This window comes from Neophocaena asiaeorientalis, unplaced genomic scaffold, assembly GCF_003031525.2.
Source record: "Neophocaena asiaeorientalis asiaeorientalis breed wild unplaced genomic scaffold, Neophocaena_asiaeorientalis_V1.1 scaffold85, whole genome shotgun sequence".
Taxonomy (NCBI): Eukaryota; Metazoa; Chordata; class Mammalia; order Artiodactyla; family Phocoenidae; genus Neophocaena; species Neophocaena asiaeorientalis.
In genome coordinates this window covers 5,707,618-5,728,706 of record NW_020174301.1, presented here as the reverse complement: position 1 = coordinate 5,728,706, position 21,089 = coordinate 5,707,618, and the positions used below count along the sequence as shown (strand labels likewise).

At 33.4% G+C, this 21,089-nt stretch overlaps 1 protein-coding gene across 1 annotated transcript in view; it reads right to left on the bottom strand.

Annotated features, from left to right (window-relative positions):
• The window catches only part of ATRNL1 (attractin like 1), a 675,777-nt gene that overhangs the window by 532,111 nt on the left and 122,577 nt on the right, over nucleotides 1-21,089 (bottom strand). The window contains exons 11-15 of the mRNA XM_024756087.1: nucleotides 12,026-12,110; nucleotides 10,517-10,725; nucleotides 9,380-9,498; nucleotides 4,773-4,905; nucleotides 711-892 (exon numbers count right to left, since the gene is read on the bottom strand). Coding sequence (XP_024611855.1) covers nucleotides 711-892; nucleotides 4,773-4,905; nucleotides 9,380-9,498; nucleotides 10,517-10,725; nucleotides 12,026-12,110 — 728 coding nt within the window. The remainder of the gene's footprint in view (nucleotides 1-710; nucleotides 893-4,772; nucleotides 4,906-9,379; nucleotides 9,499-10,516; nucleotides 10,726-12,025; nucleotides 12,111-21,089) is intronic.

The window sequence follows — 21,089 nt, the reverse complement described above, 5'->3', positions numbered from 1 at the left end:
AAGTAAGTATCTAAATAAGATATTTCAAAACAATATTTAGTAAATTATTTCCAAATCTCCAACTTAATCTGTTCTTAAGAGTTGACTGTATTTTAACATCCCAAGAACAGAAAATACTGTGAGTTCCTATTAAATATTTCTTATAAAATGGTATTTAACATTATTTCCAAGGAAATATTCCATTTTCTATGGACCAACTCTCTAGGAAATTGAAACTGTTCCCAAATGCTTATGTTCCAAATCTCCCATGTACTTTAAAAATCAGTTTAAGTCCTGCTATTTGTATATTATTTCAAGCAAATCTATACCTAGGAAAATAGTATAATTCAAAAACTTAACCCACAGAACACACACACAAAGATACATATATACAAATATAGCCAATGTGTTAGTCTAGTGTTCTATTATAAGGGACATCCCAAAATTATTACACTTCAAAACAAATTCTTAAATTATATGCACAAGTTTTAAAGTATATTTAAAGTATACTTATTCATATGAGATGTCTTCTTGGTAAGATAATGCGATGGTTTACTGAGCAAAACATGAGATGAGTAATTTAGAAAACTTTATTACCAAAGAAATCAGTTCTACTTTTACTTCGACAATTTAGTAAAAATAATGTATTAAAAAACAAAAAGAATGAACCATTGCCAATGGTTACAGGATTATCAGCATATTTCCATAATAAAAACAAGTATAGTTGTTACCTGTTGCGTATACTTCTGTATTTCATCCAGTACAAATTCTACTTCTTTCGAGGTTGTTAATGAAGCAAGATTTCCACTAAGATTATAGCAATAAAGTTTTGCATTGTCATAGTTTTCTCTACTGGAATTAATTCTAAGACAAGCATCCCCAATATGATTCCATCCTTCTCCACAAAGATGAGCTAATCAAAAAAAAAATTATATCTTATTTTTAGATTACCAAAAAGCATGTGTATTTTTCAATTATTTCAGCATTCTAAATATAACTTCGGTATTTGTTTAAATAATTTTAACAATAAAAATTTAAATATATCACTATAACATACCAAACTAAATTTGTCTAATAGTTTGATGAAGAATAAGAAGATCCTAATTTTTTCTTTAATTCTTAAACATAAGAGAAGCTACGGCTCTATAACATCTGTTAAAATGTGTTGACTGTTAGGTTTTCTGTGTAAACCTAGTGTACTGGCATATGGTTTCTCAGCAAGTAAATTTACTACTGCACTTATGTCCCAAAGTGCAATTTATATAATACAAGATCACTTTAATAGAAAAATAACCAGCACATAACAAAAGCAATTTCAAAGTTATCCTACAAGTGTAGCTAATTGTCCTCTAAATCTAATTTCCATAGCCCAGGTGTACGATTTTGATATAAGCTGGGTTCTTTGATTCTTTAATTATAACTGTGGGGCGAGAAGTCTCATCTCATTTATGTATAGTAAAGAAGCTATAAGCTTTGCTTTCTAGTATTTATTTTTACACAGTCATTCAGGTCTTTCGAAAGTTTAAACATACCATTCAGTAACAGTGGTTTATCCTTAGGGTCCAAACTGCACTTAAAACAGTGCCTATTTTCTAAAACATGGATTTATAAATACAATATAAAGTTATGCTCTAATGTGCATTAATTAACGTTGCAGTGTTTTATTAACACACCGACCTATGAAGTTTCACTACATTTTAGTTTCCACATCACAAAATATATCAGTGCCTCTTGCCCTTTCAGCCTTGGATGCATAATACAATCTTTATGGAATTATTATAAAGCAGCAATTCTCAAATATTCTGGTCTCAAGACCCCTCTAACTCTTAAAAATTATTGAGAACTCCACATATTTTTTCCCTTATGCATTTTATATCTATTGGGTTTGATCATATTAAAAATAAAAACTGATCTTTTAAAAATATACTTATCCATTTAAAATTATAATTTAAATTTTTATTACAAACACACTTCTCCAGTTTCTGGGATGTCTTGTCCCTTTATGCTATTATAGGCTTGAAGAAGATGTACCATCAAATTTTCTCATTAGGAGCAGTTCAAATCAGGTCCCTGGCATCAAAAAATTGATATGGGTTGATAAATGAATAGGGCATGGATAGGCAAAGAGATCAGGAATAAAGCAGAGGAAAATGTGCATCACAGAATCTAGGGTGAGGGTATTGGGTATCCTCTCTACAATTTTTTCAGTTTTTCTATATGTTTGAACTTTTTTATAATAAAATGTTGGGGAAAAATATAACAACTTAAAATAAATAGCGTTTTTAATTTTTTAATTATAGTCTCCAAAAACCAAAATAGTGAAAAGTGTGGCATTGTTCTATAAATATTTTTGCAAATCTCTTTAGTATTGGTTTAATATAACTGTATTCTCGTATCTGCATCTACATTCAATCTATTGGAATCACATATTATGTAGCCTTTGGAAAACTATTTACATAGCAAACCTATAACAGAATGAGAATCACAAAAGCAAATAATATCTTAGTATTACAGGGTACTCTGGTTCTTTAATAACTGCTGTCCTGTTAAACTAGGTAATGAGAATAACACACGGTGCTTGGAACAAAGTAACCCCTCAATAAACTGGAGTCACTTAATAAGACTTTCAAACACGTCTGTTTTCATTTTCGGGCTACACATATAGCAATCTTCCTTGTCTTCTGAAATCTAAAGTACCAAATCACTTTAAGGAAAGAGTGCAAAAGTTTTGGTTAAATTTCGGCTGTTTCTTTCCTTACTAAATCAAGGAAGGATTTACGTTAGTTTTGCCTGTCTCTTTTTTTTATAAGATCAAAAATACCTGGTTGATAAATCATACAAATGCAAACAATGCATGGGCCTTTGAGGCTAAACTAAATTATAGCACTGACCCAAATGTTTTGATGTTTTAGGCTTCCGTAGTATTGAGCATTAACTCAACTTTAGAGTTAAAAGGATAGCAGTTAATTTTTTCAATAAGTTTAGTTAGACAAATTCAAATTGCCAATTTTATATGAGATCAATGGGAAAAATGCAATTCACAAATTTTCATGGAAAAGTGCAACTACTATACAGACTGGGCCCTCCATTTAGAGCATTCACTTCCTTGAGACAAGCTGAATGGAAACCAAACTATATATACACCAAGGTGGTTCTTAGTAAATATGAACACAGGACAAGGTAAGTTAGTACATAATAAAATATTTTATTCTATTTATTATTCTCCAAAATAATAGCCTGGTCAAGTAGAACCCTTATACCAAACCAAAATATTTTCCCAAGCAATGAATAGATGGGTACTACCAAATAAAACTTCACTATTATTTTTCCAAATTTCCACTGGTAATCTAATTCCCTTCTTATTGAGTAATATTCCTTTAAACATATATATTCCTTCAGTCAAATCTTATTGTAGTCTAGCATTTTCTTTGTCTTTTTAAAGAGACTTTATAAGTATTTTTTCTGATCTACATGTTATTTTTAGATTTTAACACTTAGAAATCATTACTTTCAAGTTTAGTATCATATCACTAATGCTTCTCAAATCCTGCCTACTGCATTAATATTCTCTAATTTACTCAAAGTGAACACACATGCATATATCACTATTTAAAAGCTTCAAAAGTCAGTACATAGAGAAAATTCCAAAACCTCAATGGTACTTTTAAAGGCAATCTAATTTTTATTTTCTTACATGAACTTATATAGGAAAGACTTAAATCCTGTGATGGAATTTTCCAACACTTTCTAGAACTACATAGGTTCAGAAAATTTTTCTATGAAAGAATTTTTTTAAAAAATCATGATATAGAAACAGGCAAAAAAACTGAACAGAAATAGAACTCCCCGTTATTAGTCCCCTCTGCCATTTACAAGTCAGGCACTTTTAAGCAAGTCACATAACCAGTGTGTTTCAGCTTATCTGTAAAATAAGAAAATGGAACTGGTTAAATATCTATACAAGTTTTCAATTTTCTGCTTTTCTCTTTCATATTTGAAAGAAAGAGTACTTAGGGTCCACTAAGAAGAGTGTTAGCTATAAAAATTAAATTGAAATTTCTTTTTAAAATGAGTTTTGGGACTTCCCTGGTGGCACAGTTGTTAAGACCCCACACTTCCAATGCAGGGGGCCCGGGAACTAGATCCCATATGCATGCCACAACTAAGAGTTCACATGCCACAACTAAGGAGCTGGCAAGCCGCAACTAAGGAGTACACATGCTGCAACTAAGGAGCTGGCGAGACACAACTAAGGAGCCTGCCTGCCACAACTAAGACCTGGCACAACCTAATTAATTATTTATTTTTTTAAAAATAAATATAATGAGTTTTGCTCTGGTTTGCAGAACTTAGATTCTCATTAAATCATATAACAATTACTATAAATGTTTCAATTTGTAACAAAAAAGCAGTCAGTAAAAAACAGTTCCTGAAATTTAAAAAATAAAGGGCACTTAAAAAATAAATCCAATATGCTAAAATGTTAACATTGCTAGATCTGGATACTAGTCTGAATACTTTTTATTTTCTATGTTTTTAAGACATAATTTTTTAATTGAACAGTATTCTGATCAAGTCAATAGCATAATAAATACAAGAAACCTTGAACATCTTAAAAGAATTAGAAATGAACAAACTTTTCTTGTAGAAACACTGCTATCATTACTCCAATATTATTGTTTATTTGCTACTGATTTAATTTTAGAAAATGGAATGTTCTTACTAAATGTTCTTTACTATAATGGCATTCATCTGTGGACTATAAAACTCATTTACCAAATTGAAATCTTTACCTGGTAAAGCCTGGCACTCTTGTTGTCTCTGATCCCACTGACAATTCAAGTTTAGTGAACAGCTTTTACAACTGGTAAGTTTGTTACAAATCTGCTCATTTCTCACATGACATTTGGTATAGTTTTTCACAGACTAGAAAATTAAAAGATAAAGCATGTCATTTTTCACCTTTGTACAGCAATGACTCTTAAACTTCAGTGTACATATAAGTCACCTGGTGAGCTTTACAACACAGATTTCTAACACCAAATCCAGTTGTACTGAATCAGAATTTCTCTGACTCATTTCTTTATTTAAACAAAGTTCTTCGAATTAGAATGTGTGCTTACTGGAAAAACGTGCAAATTACACAATTTGAAACAGAAACCATGTAATGAAAACCTATTCTATTGAATCTGATAACAGGTTTCCAATCAATAAATAAAGCCAATGCACAAAGTCAATTCTCTCAATGATCACATGAAAGAATTCTAGTCATAATAAAACTATCATACAGACCCTTGGGAATGAAGTAGAAATGATGAGTAGAAAAACTTAAAGAGATGTTTTATCAAAATCCAATAAAATCTAAAAAGATAAATTATTTTCTCAATAACTCAAACTAATTTTACTTCCACAGACATTAAATAATGGTTTTGGTTAATTGATGTTTCTCCTGTATGTATCTGTCACATTTCCATAATGGAGGTTGAAAAGAATCTGCAAAAGTTACATTTTGATCAGTCCTATTATACAACTATCATATTTCAACTAATTCCAGCTCTAAGAGGTTAAAGGTTAAAAAAGAAAAAAAAGGCAACATAGAAACTTTGGTGTCAGTTCCTTGCATATATCAAGTTTCAATATTTCACATAATACTTTTAGCATCTATGATAATGAAAATCAAATTCTAAAATTTTGGGCTCAACTCTTCCTGTTACTCTTTTTTGAGAAAAAAAACAAAAAGGAAAAAACACATGCTGCACCCTGAGGCCCCTTTTATTTCAGTAGGCAGACATACTTACCTCAGGCTTTCTCATGTAAGGGTGTTAAATAGTTCTTTTCAACCAAAAAACTTAACAGTTAAAATCTGCTTATAACTCGCCCATATATAAAAATGGTTGAAGCAATTTTTATCCTCTTAAATATATACTTTAAAATGTCACCCATCAAATATTTATTTATAAACTACTATACTTTCCAACATAAAATACATTGCAGTCACCTCCATTTCAAAGATGTTAATTTCTTTAGAGCAAACTGCATATACTATAAGGTCACAGATTAAAAGTACATAGATAGGGGCTTCCCTGGTGGCGCAGTGATTGAGAGTCTGCCTGCCAATGCAGGGGACATGGGTTCGTGCCCCGGTCTGGGAAGATCCCACATGCCACGGAGCGGCTGGGCCCGTGAGCCATGGCCGCTGAGGTTGCGCGTCCGGAGCCTGTGCTCCGCAACCGGAGAGGCCACAACAGTGAGAGGCCCACGTACCGCAAAAAAAAAAAAAAAAAAAGAAAAAAAGTACATAGATACTAATGTTTATCTTACTCATCCTAAAATAATCGCAGAAGAAATATTTTTTTAAAACCCAAATTACACTGCAACTCTTATTCAACCATCACGTTTTCATTAAGAACATATAAATTTTCTTAATGTTGTTTTTCTGATTCATAGCTTTTTGTTCTCATATAGTATATAAATCTTAGTATTATTCTATACAATTATTATAGTTCCAAACATCTGTTAACTAACTAAAAATAAATTTACTTGAATCATCTGATAAATAAAATAACCTAAAAAAAGACAAGAGAATGGCTAAACAACATGTTAGAATAAGAGAAAGAATAACAGCTTAATGCCAATCTTTAGAATAACAATGGTAACATCAGAGTCACCATCCAAATAACTCAACTGCTCTTCATTAAGAACGGTATAATTGGGACTTCCCTGGCGGCGTGGTGGTTAAGAATCCGCCTACCAATGCAGGGGACACAGGTTCAAGCCCTGGTCCAGGAAGATCCCACATGCCACAGAGCAACTAAGCCTGTGCACCACAACTACCGAGCCTGCGCTCTTAGCCCGTGAGCCACAACTAATAAGCCTGCATGCCACAACTACTGAAGCCCGTGCACCCAGAGCCCGTGCTCTGCAACAAGAGAAGCCACTGCAATGAGAAGCACACGCAGCGCAACAAAGAGTGGCCGCTGCTCGCCGCAACTAGAGAAAGCCTGCGCACAGCAATGAAGACCCAGTGCAGCCAAAAATAAATTTATTTTAAAAAAAAAAGAACAGTATAATCATTTATTGATACTGAAACAGTACAAAAGATACTGAAACAGTACAATAGATGAAATTATATTTCAGTCACACACAGGGCCAATTTATTCAATGATGGAAGAAAGCTGACTGTTACTTTGAAACATGGCGGGCATTTTTTGGCCTAATGAACCAGATGCACATTAGTAAACAGACTGTGAAGCATAACCATTACTCTACTCATCTTCATCCTACTATATTTAGATGTAAATTTAAAATGAAAATCTGTAAGAAGTAAGGTTATTGGAGCTATTAGAGCACAAAATATGCAACTTGCAGTAACTATGACTAAATAATGAAATAGAATCTCAGTGGACATCATTTACACTAAAATCTCATAGACCTTTCTGTATCCATTAGCATTTGGTTTAGCTTAATCATCAGACATTCTGATAAAACCGTCCAAAGGACACATTACATCCAAGTCTAAATTACAAGTGAGTACCATCTGCTCACTTATACTATCTCACCCAGTACCTTCCTTATTAACACATCATTATCAAAAATAACTCTAAAGCAAAAGGCCACTTTTAAAAATGAACACTTGATAACAATTTGCATAATACAATTTTTGAGATATGTGTATTTTCATATAGTGTAAATGTCTAAACACAAATTAACTCAGTTACCGAACAAATTTTTAAGTAAAATCTGCTTGCAATTTTTATCTCATAACGTTCTCCATTTTAGTCCCTTATTCCTATATTTTATTTTACTTAGCTCCTACTTCCACATTATTCACTAATGTAACTCCCATTAGATGAATATTATGCAAGTATAAAAAATAATTCAAATTTTCAAAGTAAGTCATGTCATATTATTATCTATTATCTATTATCATTACAGCAATTCATATCACTGAAAAGTACACACCAATACAGTATGTATGAAAACAAAAGGGTTCAATTTAGTCAATAATTCAATATCTTCCTTCATTTTAAGTTTTAAATATTATTTTAGAATAGAATCATACAACTAACTATTTTGAAATATGACTGGTTACTAAAGAAAAATTTTAGATGATAAAATAAAAACTTTTTACTTAGTTTTCATCCCTTTTCTTTACCTTTTACTTCTGCCTGGTATCTTGAAAAACAAGTGGATAGTTTTCTTGATTAATAAAAATTCAGAAAAAGAAAAAATAATATGTATTTAGTTGAAAATCTGTCTGCACACTATTTAGTTATTTAAGCTATACTCCAATAAGAGAATCTTTAACCCTACTAAACATAATTGTTAATACTTAAAAATTTTTTCCTTCAACTTGTTGACATCCTCTAAAAAATATGGCACATTTTGATGCAACCCACTTAAAAGCTTAATTTTTGCTGCTCTTAATCCATTTTAATCTATCATCAATACTAATTTTATAATTTTTTCAATACTCTTATCTACAATAGGGTTCTCAACCTCATCACTAGTGAAATTTTGAGCCAGATAATTATTTTTTGTGGGAGCGTTGTTCATTCATTGTAGGATGTTTAGCAGCATCCCTGGCTTTCTCCATAGTAGATGCCAGTAGCAGCCCCACAGTTGTGACAACCCAAAAAATACGCATTGCCAAATGTCCCTCCAGGGGACAATATTGCCTCAGAGAACCAAAGATCTAAAGAGAGATAAAAGGAAAACTACCACTGTCAATACTTCAGATTAAACTTGCACACAAAGTGTATAAACAAAACCTAAACCACACCACTATTAATGCATGTCTGACAAGAATCTCATGGAAATGACTTATATAAATATAATCCTTATATAATCCTATTTTCATCAGCACAGAAGACAATGTTTATAGCTACAGTCTTTTCTTAAAAACAATTTTTGAAAGGATTTTCCCAACCTTATTTATGAAAAGAAGTAAAAGTTTCCAGATTCAAAATGGAATCTAGACTGACAAATAGGCGCAAGGAACTACAGGCTGAATTTACAACAAACCAGGAAGTAGGTGATTTCCTACATACTTTCTAAATGTCTTTTTTTTTTTTGAAGTATAGTTGGTTTACCATATTGAATTAGCTTCAGGTGTGCAACATAGTGATTCAACATTCTTAAAGATTATATACTCCATTTAACATTCTTACAAAACAATGGCTATAACTCCCTGTGCTGGACAATATATCCTTGTTGCTTATCAATTTTATACATAGTAGTTTGTATCTCTTAATCTCATACCCCTATTTCGCCCTTCCCCCTTCCCTAGTCTAAATATCTTGATAAGGAAAGTGCTATTTTGTACAGTGGTACTAAATGGTAAGCTAACGATTATAAAGTAGCATGTTAGCTACAACACCATTTACCCGTAAATACTAACCATACTGCAGTTACTGTTTGATGAAATGCATTTCTTGTCATCGCACCACTGGCACCCATTTGTATTGGCAGTACAGCTGGCACAATCTGCATATCTGTAACATCTGTCATCAGAAGCAGCTGTGATACAAATGAGAGAACATATCAGGATGAAAAAGAAAATGTCACACGTCTTAATTCACATATTTTTAACATCTGTTAAGAATCACTAAGACATTTTTAAACCATAAATATAACCATCAATATCAAAATTAATTCTTCAATATGAACTCAATTTTGTAATTTAATTAAAGGGATTTAGATACCTCTTAGACTCATCTTTATTCAGTCTACCAGGATCCTACAGCCATTTAAAATTTACACATTAAAATAAATAAATAAATTAATTAATTAAAATTTACACATTATGGAGGGAGAAAAAGACTTAGAGGTATTTTACTAAACAAAATGTACTACTATATATCTAAAAGAAAACATTATAACAAATACTCATTGCTTATTATTCTTCATAAGGATATTTAGACATGACTTATTATAGATTAGCAAAACTTGACTTGTTAATTGTAGCACCAAAAATGTATAAGAGCCCCACTCATTTAAAGAAAATTGAACAATTTTTATCCAAATCATTCCTCATAAATAAATATTTACTAGTAATTATTCATAAGTTTGATTTATTTATTCAATATTTTATAAGAAATATTAAATTATAACAAAACTCATGAAAATTTTTAACTTTATGGTCTGCCTTGGCAATAATTCAGAAAGAAGAAAACTACCAAATGCAGAATAAATTACTTCATTTTTTTTCTTTGAAGCATACAGTATATCTTAGACAGGGTGTATTTGAAAGCATTTTTTACTTACATATGAAAATAATTCATATATATGGCCATGTTACATATACAAATTGATAAATATTACATACAGAATTCAAAAAAGAAAACTAAAAATAGCTAATAAAGATATTAAATTACTAATCACTGCTAAATTCAAACATTAGAATTCCTAATTAGAGGATTATGAGTTTTTAATTTCTGAAAGCTACTAAGGTAATTCTTACAAGCAGAATGCATTTCCATTTCTAGCCAAATAAAGAAGCTTTGTTCCAAATATAAGAAAGAAAAAAAATTTTTACCTGTTTTCAGAGGGCACTTAGCTCTAAGAATATTATTAGTATTCCCAGACTCCCAAGATTCACAGTGATTTTTATTCCAAATACATTTTATCCCTGGACCAGCATTTTTACAAAGTTCTTCATCTCTGAAAGCCTTGCAATTTGGAGGCTTGTATACAAGTATATCATTAAGGAGTACACTAGAAAATCCTCCAAATATATACATGGACCTATTAGAGACAAAATAAGAATCTTAAAGGAACAATATTAAGAAAAGTCTCTGTCTTATGTGTTAGTTTTAAAAATAAATTTAAATACACATTTTACATTATCTTATCTAGTTAGGAAACAATTTTTTAGAAATATATAGTAGCTGTATATACTATAATAGGATATACTTTAGATAATAAGATACACTTTAGAATTGCTATATAGAATTATAATTTTTGAATACAAAGAATTTAGAAATTAGATATAGAGTTCTTCACATAGTGTTTTACTATCCTCTTGTAAAATAAAAAGACCAAGAGTAAAATTATCAAAAAGATTTTCAAAGTTTCAATTTGAAAAGCCCAGATGATTACTGAATTAACACTACCAATGCCAAAAAATTTGACATGCCCTCAAAACAGCCTAATTTTTGTTTCTAAAAATATTATTAACACAATAAAGGGAAAAGATCAGAAAATCCTTCAAGAATATCTTTTATTATTTAAAAAAAGTAAAATAAAAATCAACCAAATGCAGTTTTCAACAGAGAAGCCTAGAGGTTTTATGTTTACACTCTGAATTTCATTTCATTTCAGTTTCAAAAGCTAACTGATATCAGTTACACAGCTTCATTGTGATTAAGTTCTGACTACTTTTAGTATTATATTGGAGAATTTTTTACATAATTAGAATAAGGTAGTAATAAAATGAACTTATGAAAAATGTCATCATGAATTACAAATTTTAAGCTAAGGAATGATCTAGCATATTGTTTACTGTCACAAGTCCACATTAATGAACTTTTGCTATAGAAATAGCAAAATCATAATAACTTAAAGGATGAAGGTAACTTAATGATCATCCAGTACAAATTCCCACTGGATAGAACAGTCTTAAAGGCCACAGAGGTTAAGAGATTTGTCAAAAGTCACACATTCAGTTATGACAGAACCAAAATGAGAATCTAATTCTTCTCACTTCCCTTGCTCTCCTCAGAAGAAATATGTGGCTAGCCTTTCTATCACTTCAGGCTGATCTTTTATAAGGAAGTCATTAATGATCTCTGGAAAAAGGAAAGAAGGCAGGATGACTTTTTAAAAGAGTATCTGAAGTTCTATCTCAGCACCTTTCCTTTGATACTCCCCTGCCCCTTAAATAAATTTAAACAAAAAAGAAATGAAGGATATGGTTAATGAAGCAAAATTCATTCCGCGGTATTTCAGGGATATATAAAATCCAATCCATTAAGTACAAACAATAATTTTTTTAAAGAATAACAAAATATATGGGTAGTATGACTGATAAATGTGCTTCTTTTACCCATTAATGACAACTGCAGAGTGTCCAAATCTGTTGACATCTCTATGAAGGTTTGGTTTTGGTAATATTTTCCATTCATCACAAGCTAGGAAAATGAAAACAGCAAAACAAAAAGTGAAAAAAAAAACTATTTAAGACAAATACTCTAAAATAACCATTGGCCAAATAAAGATACAATACTTAAAATTAGGAAGCCTTTCATTAATTTTCCATGACCTACAATTTAGTATCATTACTCAACTAGCATTATTCCTTAGATAAAAATAACTTCTGCCTAAAATTCTCAGAAATAATTTTACATGTATGAGAATAAAGGAAATCAAAGGAAAAAAATTAGATGAACTTTACATTGGAGGGTAATTTCAATGACATATTTTATTAAATAAACCAAGAATCATATAGTAAAATTCATGAATGTCAATATTGGGCAAACCCATCAGAAAGTTAAATCACTAAATCAAATTTTACATGCATGCATGCAAAATTAAACGGAATATATAATACTCAATGAGAGAATGCCTAAAAATGGAATCATCAAAATAAAATATTTAAATCAGTTTAATGATTCGATATTTCAAAGGAATAGTTTTCATTTTATGTAAAGGAGAAGAGCCTTAGTTGCAAAAAATAGAAAAAAGTGAAAAAAAGAAACCTAAATAATTCATGAGCTACATAAAGACTATGGAAAGAAAAATGATTAAAGAAAACTGTTTATCATTTAAATATAGCCTCAGAATTGACACATATATTAATAGAGATTTTGAAATGTCAAATAATTCAGTATTCAGTGACTAGAAACATTCTCAGGACAGTGTTTTAGATTTTATCCTCTTAGACATGGCATATCTAAAAGCAGGCCTTGATATTTAATACAAGTACATAGATGTAACAAGGTTTAAAACAAATTTATTTCATTTTTTGGTAACTTAGAAGCCCTTCTGAAACAAGAAAATAATCTCAAATACAATTAGTTGTAATGAATTACTTGTTTTCTTATATAAGCAATCATGCCTATTACACTAGAAATGAAATAACAAATTTGGCTTTAATTCAATATTATTACTAGTAAAGATCAAAGGAATCACAAAAACGAAAACCATAGTTTAGAACATTAAACTGGAAGACTGAGAGCAATAAAATATATCTTGAATTATATCTCCCACTCTCAGTGTATTCTGAGGTTCACAAATCTGCCCCAAAAGGGGTATTCCTTAGTTGATATAATCTCTCTCTACAGTTCACAAAGTACATGAACCTATTAACTACTCTCAAAAGAGAGAGTACAAAAGCATAGAAGCCTAACTTTACTAAACCCAGTGTTTTCCCAATGTTTTATCCATAGAAGCACTTTTTACATAACACCTATTAACATTCCCAGGAGCCAAGGCTCTGAAGATCACATTTTGAGAACTACTATTATAAAGGCTTACACATAATATTCATAGTCTACCGGTTTTATGCATTAGAGTTCACTTAAGAAATGTACATTTCTTAGGTGTACATTTATATGCATGCAGTAATATAAAACTTCCAAAGTGCTTTCATCTATATAACTTAAAATAGTCTGTATAAGAATCCAGTGAGATTGATTGAGCAGGTATCACCATATGCCAGAAATGAAAAAGGAGACCTAGGAGAAGTTAAGCAATGTCCTTAAGGCCCATTAGATTACCTTTGTTTTTCTATAAATTATGTTTGTGAATGCCTGATGTTATAAAAGTATATTGAATGGATTCTGAAAGATAATTCCCATTTGGAGAGAAGGGGTGACCTGTAAAAGGTACAGACTTTGACAAAGAAAGAGATGAAAATGTTAGAGACAGATAATGAGTTAAGGCAGACAGATTTTAATCATTCCACCAAAACCCAACACACACACACACACACACACACACACACCCCCACATGGCCACTGATTCATAAATTGTGTGTTGAATACAGTATTCCAGCAACAGAATTAGAAACCTGAATGTGCGTCAAAGAAATGAAACAGAAAAGAGTCAGATCAAAGAGTAGGACTTCCAGAAATTAGGACTTCCAGAAACCAGTTTATTATAAAAATCTCCAAAGAAGAATCATCTTCAAGGTCATCTTTGGGACATCTGGAATCCAGAAAAGAAAATGACCCAACAATCTGAGCCTATCTAGGACTAAAGAACAAGTAATTCGGCCAGCGTCCAAAACAAATCAGCAGAAGGAGGGAAGAAAAGCAGATTTCCAAAATGAGAACCAGGGAAAATGCTCAGAAAACCCATCTAATAAGTGAATCAGGAAAAAGAGCTGAGAGAATAAAGGCCAGCATTTACTAAAAATTAGGCCTTTTGAAGATTTCTTGTAACTCTATACTCTCTTTAGGGAAAAAGAAAATTTTGAAGTACACAGAATAGTCTAAAGAATGGTATTATATACACCTATATACCACTACCCAGATCTGTCAAACCCAATATTTTACCACGTTTACTGTAGATTTGCTAAAGAAAGAAAATATTACAGATATGATTGAGGCTCCCTGTGTACTCCCTCTCAAATTCAACTGCTTTATGTCTTCTGTCTTTGGACACAACCACTATCCTATATTGTTTTATCAATGTTCCCATACCTATGATCTATATAGAGTATTTTTGTAGTTAATAAAACAATATAAATGGTATCAAACTATGGATTCTTCTCCACCTTGCTTATTTTGTTCAACCTATTGAGTTTGTTTTTTTTTTGGTTTTTTAACCATTTTTAAGTGAACAGTTCAGTGACATTAAGTACGTTCGCACTGCTGTGCGCCATCATCACCATCCATCTCCAGGGCTTCCTTCATCTTGCAAAACTAAAACTCTGTACTCATTAAATAATAACCACCCATTCCCTTCTCTCCCCAGCCCATGGTAACCACTACTCTACTTTTTTGTCTATAAATTTGACTATTCTAAGCACCTCAAATGAATGAATTCATACAGTATTTGTCCTTTTGTGACTGGCTTATTTCCCTAAGCATGTATTCGAAGTTCATCTGTGCTGTAGCATGTGTCAGAATTTCCTTCCTTTTTAAACCCTGAATAATTTCCATTGTATGTATGTACGACACTTTCTTTATCCATTCATCCATATATGGATATGTAGGTTGTTTCCAGATTTTGGCTACTGTGAATAATGCTGCTAGGAACATGGGTGGACAGATATCTGTTCCTGCCCCTGATTTCAATTCTCTTGTGTGTATACCCAGAAGCAGAACTGCTGGATCATATGGTAATTATGTTTAACTTTTTGAGGAACCTCTATACTCTGTCCTATAGTGGCCACACCATTTTACATTCCCCCTAGCAGTGCACAAGGGTTCCAATTTCTCCACATCCTGGTCAACATTTGTTGTTTTCTATTTCTTGATAATAGCCATCCTAATGGGTGTGAGTGGTATCTCACTGTGGTTTTGATTTGCAATTCCCTAATGATTAGTGATGTTGGGCGTCTTTTTATGTCCTTATTGGGATATTTGTATATCTTCTTTGGAGAACTATATCTTCATCAAAAAGCCTGTACATTAACTTGGCCAAATTTATTGTTTTCCGCCATAATTCAAAAAGAGACATGTACCACAATGTTCACTGCAGCACTATTTACAATAGCCTGGACGTGGAACCAAGCTAAATGCCTGACAGATGAATGGATAAAGAAGATGTGGCACATATATACAATGGAATATTACTCAGCCATAAAAAGAAATGAAATTGAGTTATTTGTAGTGAGGTGGATGAACCTAGAGTCTGTCATACAGAGTGAAGTAAGCCAGAAAGAGAAAAGCAAATACCATATACAAACGCATATATACAGAATCTAAAAAAAAAAAAAAAATGGTACTGATGAACCTAGTTGCAGGGCAGGAATAAAGAGGTAGACATAGAAAATGGACTTGAGGACATGGGGTGGAAGGGCAAAGCTGGGACAAAGTGAGAGCAGCATCTACATACATACACTACCGAATGTAAAATAGTTGGCTGCTGGGAAGAAGCAGCAGAGCACAGGGATATCGGCTCAGTGCTTTGCGATGTCCTAGAGGGATGGGATAGGGAGGGTGGGAGGGAGGCTCAAGAGGGACAAGATATGGGGACATGTGTATGCACATGGCTGATTCGCTGTGTTGTGCAACAGAAACTAACACAGTATTGTGAAGCAATTAGACTCCAATAAAGAGCTATTTTTAAAAATGTATTGTTTTCCTTGTGATTTGTGCTTTTTATTCTTAACTCAAGATTGTAAAGATAATCTCTAACTTTCTTCAAAGGATGTACAGTTTGGCTCTTACTATTCTGATCTTCAATCAAGTTGGAAGTTATTTTTGTATTTGCTGCACGGATCTAACTTAATTTTCCCCATATACAATATTTCCCAGATATTTCTCAGTATATTTCCATATACCAATTGCCCAGAACCATTTTTTGAGCATTTATCCCTGATCCACTAATTTGTGTCTCATTTGACTTCTGTACTGCTGTGGTTTGTTTTTATTCCACTTGTTTTTAACTAAAGATATATATGTGCAAAGTTTAAAAGCAAATAATCCCACAAGGTTCATCACAGAAAAGCCTCCTCCTCCCTATCTATGGGCTATGGAAGCCCGAAATTGAAAAGCACATAGTTGCTTCTAATAGTTAAAAAACATTTTTAATTACTATTATAATATTATATAAAATTAACTGAAGAATTCATCAAACATTTTATAGTCTTTTTAAATGGGTAAAGATTCCTAAAGTGGCGGCCATGACCTTTACCTAATAAAAATAACATACTAATTGCTTATCAGTGCTATATAATATTTAACTCTCAAAACAACTCTGAGGAGTAAATATTTTTGTCACCATGTTTTAAATAAGGAAAACAGTCTTTAGAAGTTAGGTAACTTCCTTAAAGTCATTAAATAGTAAAGTTAAATCAAAACCAGATCTCCTTAACTTCTTTACGTTATACTGCCTCACCACACCATCAAAATATCCTTTTTGAGATAAACATTAACTTCTTGAAAATAAAAACACAATAATACAGTTTTTTAAAAAAGTACACAAGTCCCTGCAGAAGAAAAGCATTACAGTACAGTAATAAAAAAAAATTATACATAAGAGCAATTAACTCAGACAAATAATAATACAACCCAATTCTACTTCAAGAAGTTCTTTGCCTTTTAATATATGTGGTTGCAGGAGGTGAAGGCTTTATTACTATCTCCAGGACATAACCTTCAATTATACTAAACGTTCAAAAATAATTACACACAATATTTGTGGTAGACTTTGGTGCTGCTCAACGAATATTCCAGTTGTCGTCCTTAAGGCCTAGGCAAAATGATACTCCCACACCCCTTAGAAGTTGGATGTGACAATATGACTTGTTTTAGTCAAGGAAATGCAAGCTAAAGTGATAACTGCATTTCTGGATGGAACCATTTAATTACCAATGAAAGAAAATGCAATTTAGCCTTGGCCCCTAACTGATAACAGTAAGCAAACATGCCCTCCCCACCAACACTAGACATGTATCACAGGTGAAAAATAACCTTTCATTGGTGTTAAGTATAAGACCCTGACACATGGGATGGGAACATCGGAGCTGATGCCCTGAAAATCTCCCCCAACTTTGCATTTCCAAATTTTCCTGAATCTTCTGAGACTGCAGAAGTGGTCTACCCTACTCTACTGAGAGACAGTACTCTACCCTTGCTCTGAACCCAGTGCAGCAGCTTCCCTCCAGTAACACCTGTACCCTAGTTCAGAACCTGCTCACACCTTCCCTATTGGCCATTGGGTCTACAACTTGGCTCAGCATAACTCAGCCTGTTACATTCTGGGACTGCTAAGAAAAGAAACGGACTACGTCTCAAAGGATCTGTAAGACCTAGATAGCAAATACTGGCAGAAGTTGGGGGGAATACACATGGTTCTGGATTCTGAAGGGAGTTTGACCAAAAGCATCAGAACCTTACATTGGATTAGGAAAAAATTATTTATTTATTTAAAAGCACTCTGCAAGGGCCTCCCTGGTGGTGCAGTGGTTGAGGATCCGCCTACCAATGCAGGGGACACGGGTTCGTGCCCCGGTCCGGGAAGATCCCACATGCCGTGGAGCGGCTGGGCCCGTGAGCCATGGCCGCTGAGCCTGCACGTCCGGAGCCTGTGCTCCACAACAGTGAGAGGCCTGCGTACCGCAAAAAAAAAAAAAACACTCTCCAAGATGCAGGATTTAGAATTTATCCCCTTATAAGAACCCTGGGAGATGGTGTGAACTCACTGTTAAGATGACTCCTATACACAGCAAAGGAAACCATCAAAAAAATGAAAAAGTAACCTACTACTGAATGGGAGAAAATATTTGTAAATCATATATCTGATATGGGGTTAATATCCAAAATATATAAAGAAATCACACAACTCAATAGCCAAAATACCCAAACAACATGATTAAAAAAACAGGTAGAGGAATTAAAGAGATATTTTTCCAAAGAAGACACACAAATGGGCAACATGTACATGAAAAGGTACTCAGCATCCCTAATCATCAGGGAAATGCAAATCAAAACCACAATGAGACATCACCTTACACCTCACAGAATGGATATCACCAAAAAGGCCAGAGATGGCAAGTGTTAGCGAAGACGTGGAGAAAAGGGAACCCGGGTGCACTGTCAGTGGGAATGTAAATTGGTAAAGCAACTATGGAAAACAATATGGAAGTTCCTCAAAAAACTAAAAATCGAACTGCTATATGATCCACCAATCCCACTTCTGGGTATATACCCAAAGGAAATGTAAACAGGATATCAAAGAGATATCTGCACTCCCATGTTCATTGCAGCATTATTCACAATAGCCAAGAGACAGAAACAGCCTAAGTGTCCGGCAATAGATGAATGGATAAAGATGTGGTATATATATACAATGGAATATTATTCAGTCATTTGAAAGAAAGAAATCCTGCTGTTCGTGACAACATGTATGGAGCTTGAGGGTATTATGCTAAAAGAAATAAGCCAGACAGAAAAAGACAAATAATAAATGGTATCACTTACATGTGAAATCTTAAAAAAAAAACAAAGTCAAACTCATAGAAACACAGAGTAGAAAAGTGGTTTCCAGGTATGGGGGAAATAGGGAGAGGTTGAGGAAAGGGTACAAGCTTCCAGCTATAAGATGAATGAGGTCTGAGGATCTAATGTATACTTGGTGACAACAGTTGCTAACCCAATATTGTACACCTGAAACTTGCTGAGTAGAACGTGTTTTCACCAAAAAGAAAAAAGATAAATATATGAGGTGATGATGGATGCGCTAATTAACTAGATGTGGGGGGATCCTTTCACAATGTATATTTATATCAAATCATCAGAATGTACACTTTAAATATCTTACAATTTTATCAATTACACCTCAGTAAAGCTGGGGGGAAAAAGATGACTCCTAGAAACATGGAAAAATACAGTCTAAATGCCAGAATTGTCATAGCAAACACTAAAAGTAGGGGTTAAAAGTCTAGGAAAGTGGTCCTGTCACTGTTGGAAAAAGCAGCATGTGCAATATATAGAAAGCCCCTGTGAAATAATCCCAGTGCAGACCCTACACACCTGCCAAAGGCCATGCCATATGCAGGCGAGATTTTTATACCTCTAGTATTGTCATGTTATTGAGCCCTGGCAGAGATGGAGTGCTTCACAGGTATTATCAAGGGACCACATGGTCAGAGTTTTCTATCATGATATACTGTATAACATCAGAAAACCCACCAGGTCATTCTACCTACAGCAGGGCCAGAACGTATGTCATTTACTGAAGCCATGAAGAATGTGATGGTAAGAGGGATACTGGCATCACTGAGAAAGCGGTGGCTTTCCTTCATAGACCAAAGCTGATGGTATGAAAAACTGTAACAGAACTGTGCTCAGTGATGGAGACAATAGGAAAATAGAGGCCAGCTGGTGACACTTAACCATCAGAATCCAATCCAAGTAGAGAGCCATTACTGTAATAAGCAGCAAGATCGAAGCGTCAGCAAGAGGACTGACCTACTGAGAATTATAGAGACATCTAATAGAACACAGCATCCCTAGAAGCAAAACAGATGGGCAGCCAACAAGGGTACTACCTAACTTATGTCATCAGAAGAAATCAAGGATAAATGATCAGAAAGCTGATGGCAGATGCTACAATAAAAAGTCATAATTCATTGCTCAATTTCTGGATGTGAGCCACTTTTTAAATCCAGAGCTGATACATTTAAAAGTCTGGGGCCCAGGAGGAAGGACCCTGTAATACCACAGCAAGTATACATGGTAATAGCGTCCCTAGTTCTTCCTCAAAGGTACCAATGGTCATTTCATTGTGTAACCCCAGCCTAGAGAAAAAAGCAACCACAAACATTGCAAGTACTGCTGGACACAAGGTCTGAGTTGACACTGACACATCATGGCCTCTCTTTATAGCAGGGATAATACGGGAATGATGAAATTAATGGCATCCTGGCCAAGGTTCTTCTCAAAATGAGCCAGTGGGTCTGTAGACCTATGCAGTGGTCATGTCCTAAGTCCCTAGATTAATAATTGGAATAGACATTCTTGGCAAATGGAACCACCCCAACGTTGGGTCCTTGCCTGTTACAGTGGAAAAGATCAAGCTGAAGCCTCTGGAACTGTTACCCGCTGGATAATATAAGAAGTTTTAAAATAATGTTGCATTTCAGAGGGAGTGAATGGCATAAATTAGTATTATCCTAAAGAATGCTGGATAATGGACCCCCTCAAATTGTTTAAATTACCAATCTGGCCCCTGTAAACTAAACAAGACCTGGAAGATGACAATAGCTCACCACTGTGATTCAAGTTAGTAGCCCAAACTGCAGGCAGCATGCAAGATGTGTATCTTTGTTAGAGCAGATTAACATGGTCACTGATTTGGCAAATGTGTTCTTTGCTAACCCTACCAGAAAAGAGGACCAAAAGCAGTATGTATTCATATGGAATAGAATAGTATACATTCACAATTTTGCCTTGGGATTATGTTAACTTCTGTCAGGACACATTTGGCCCAATTGG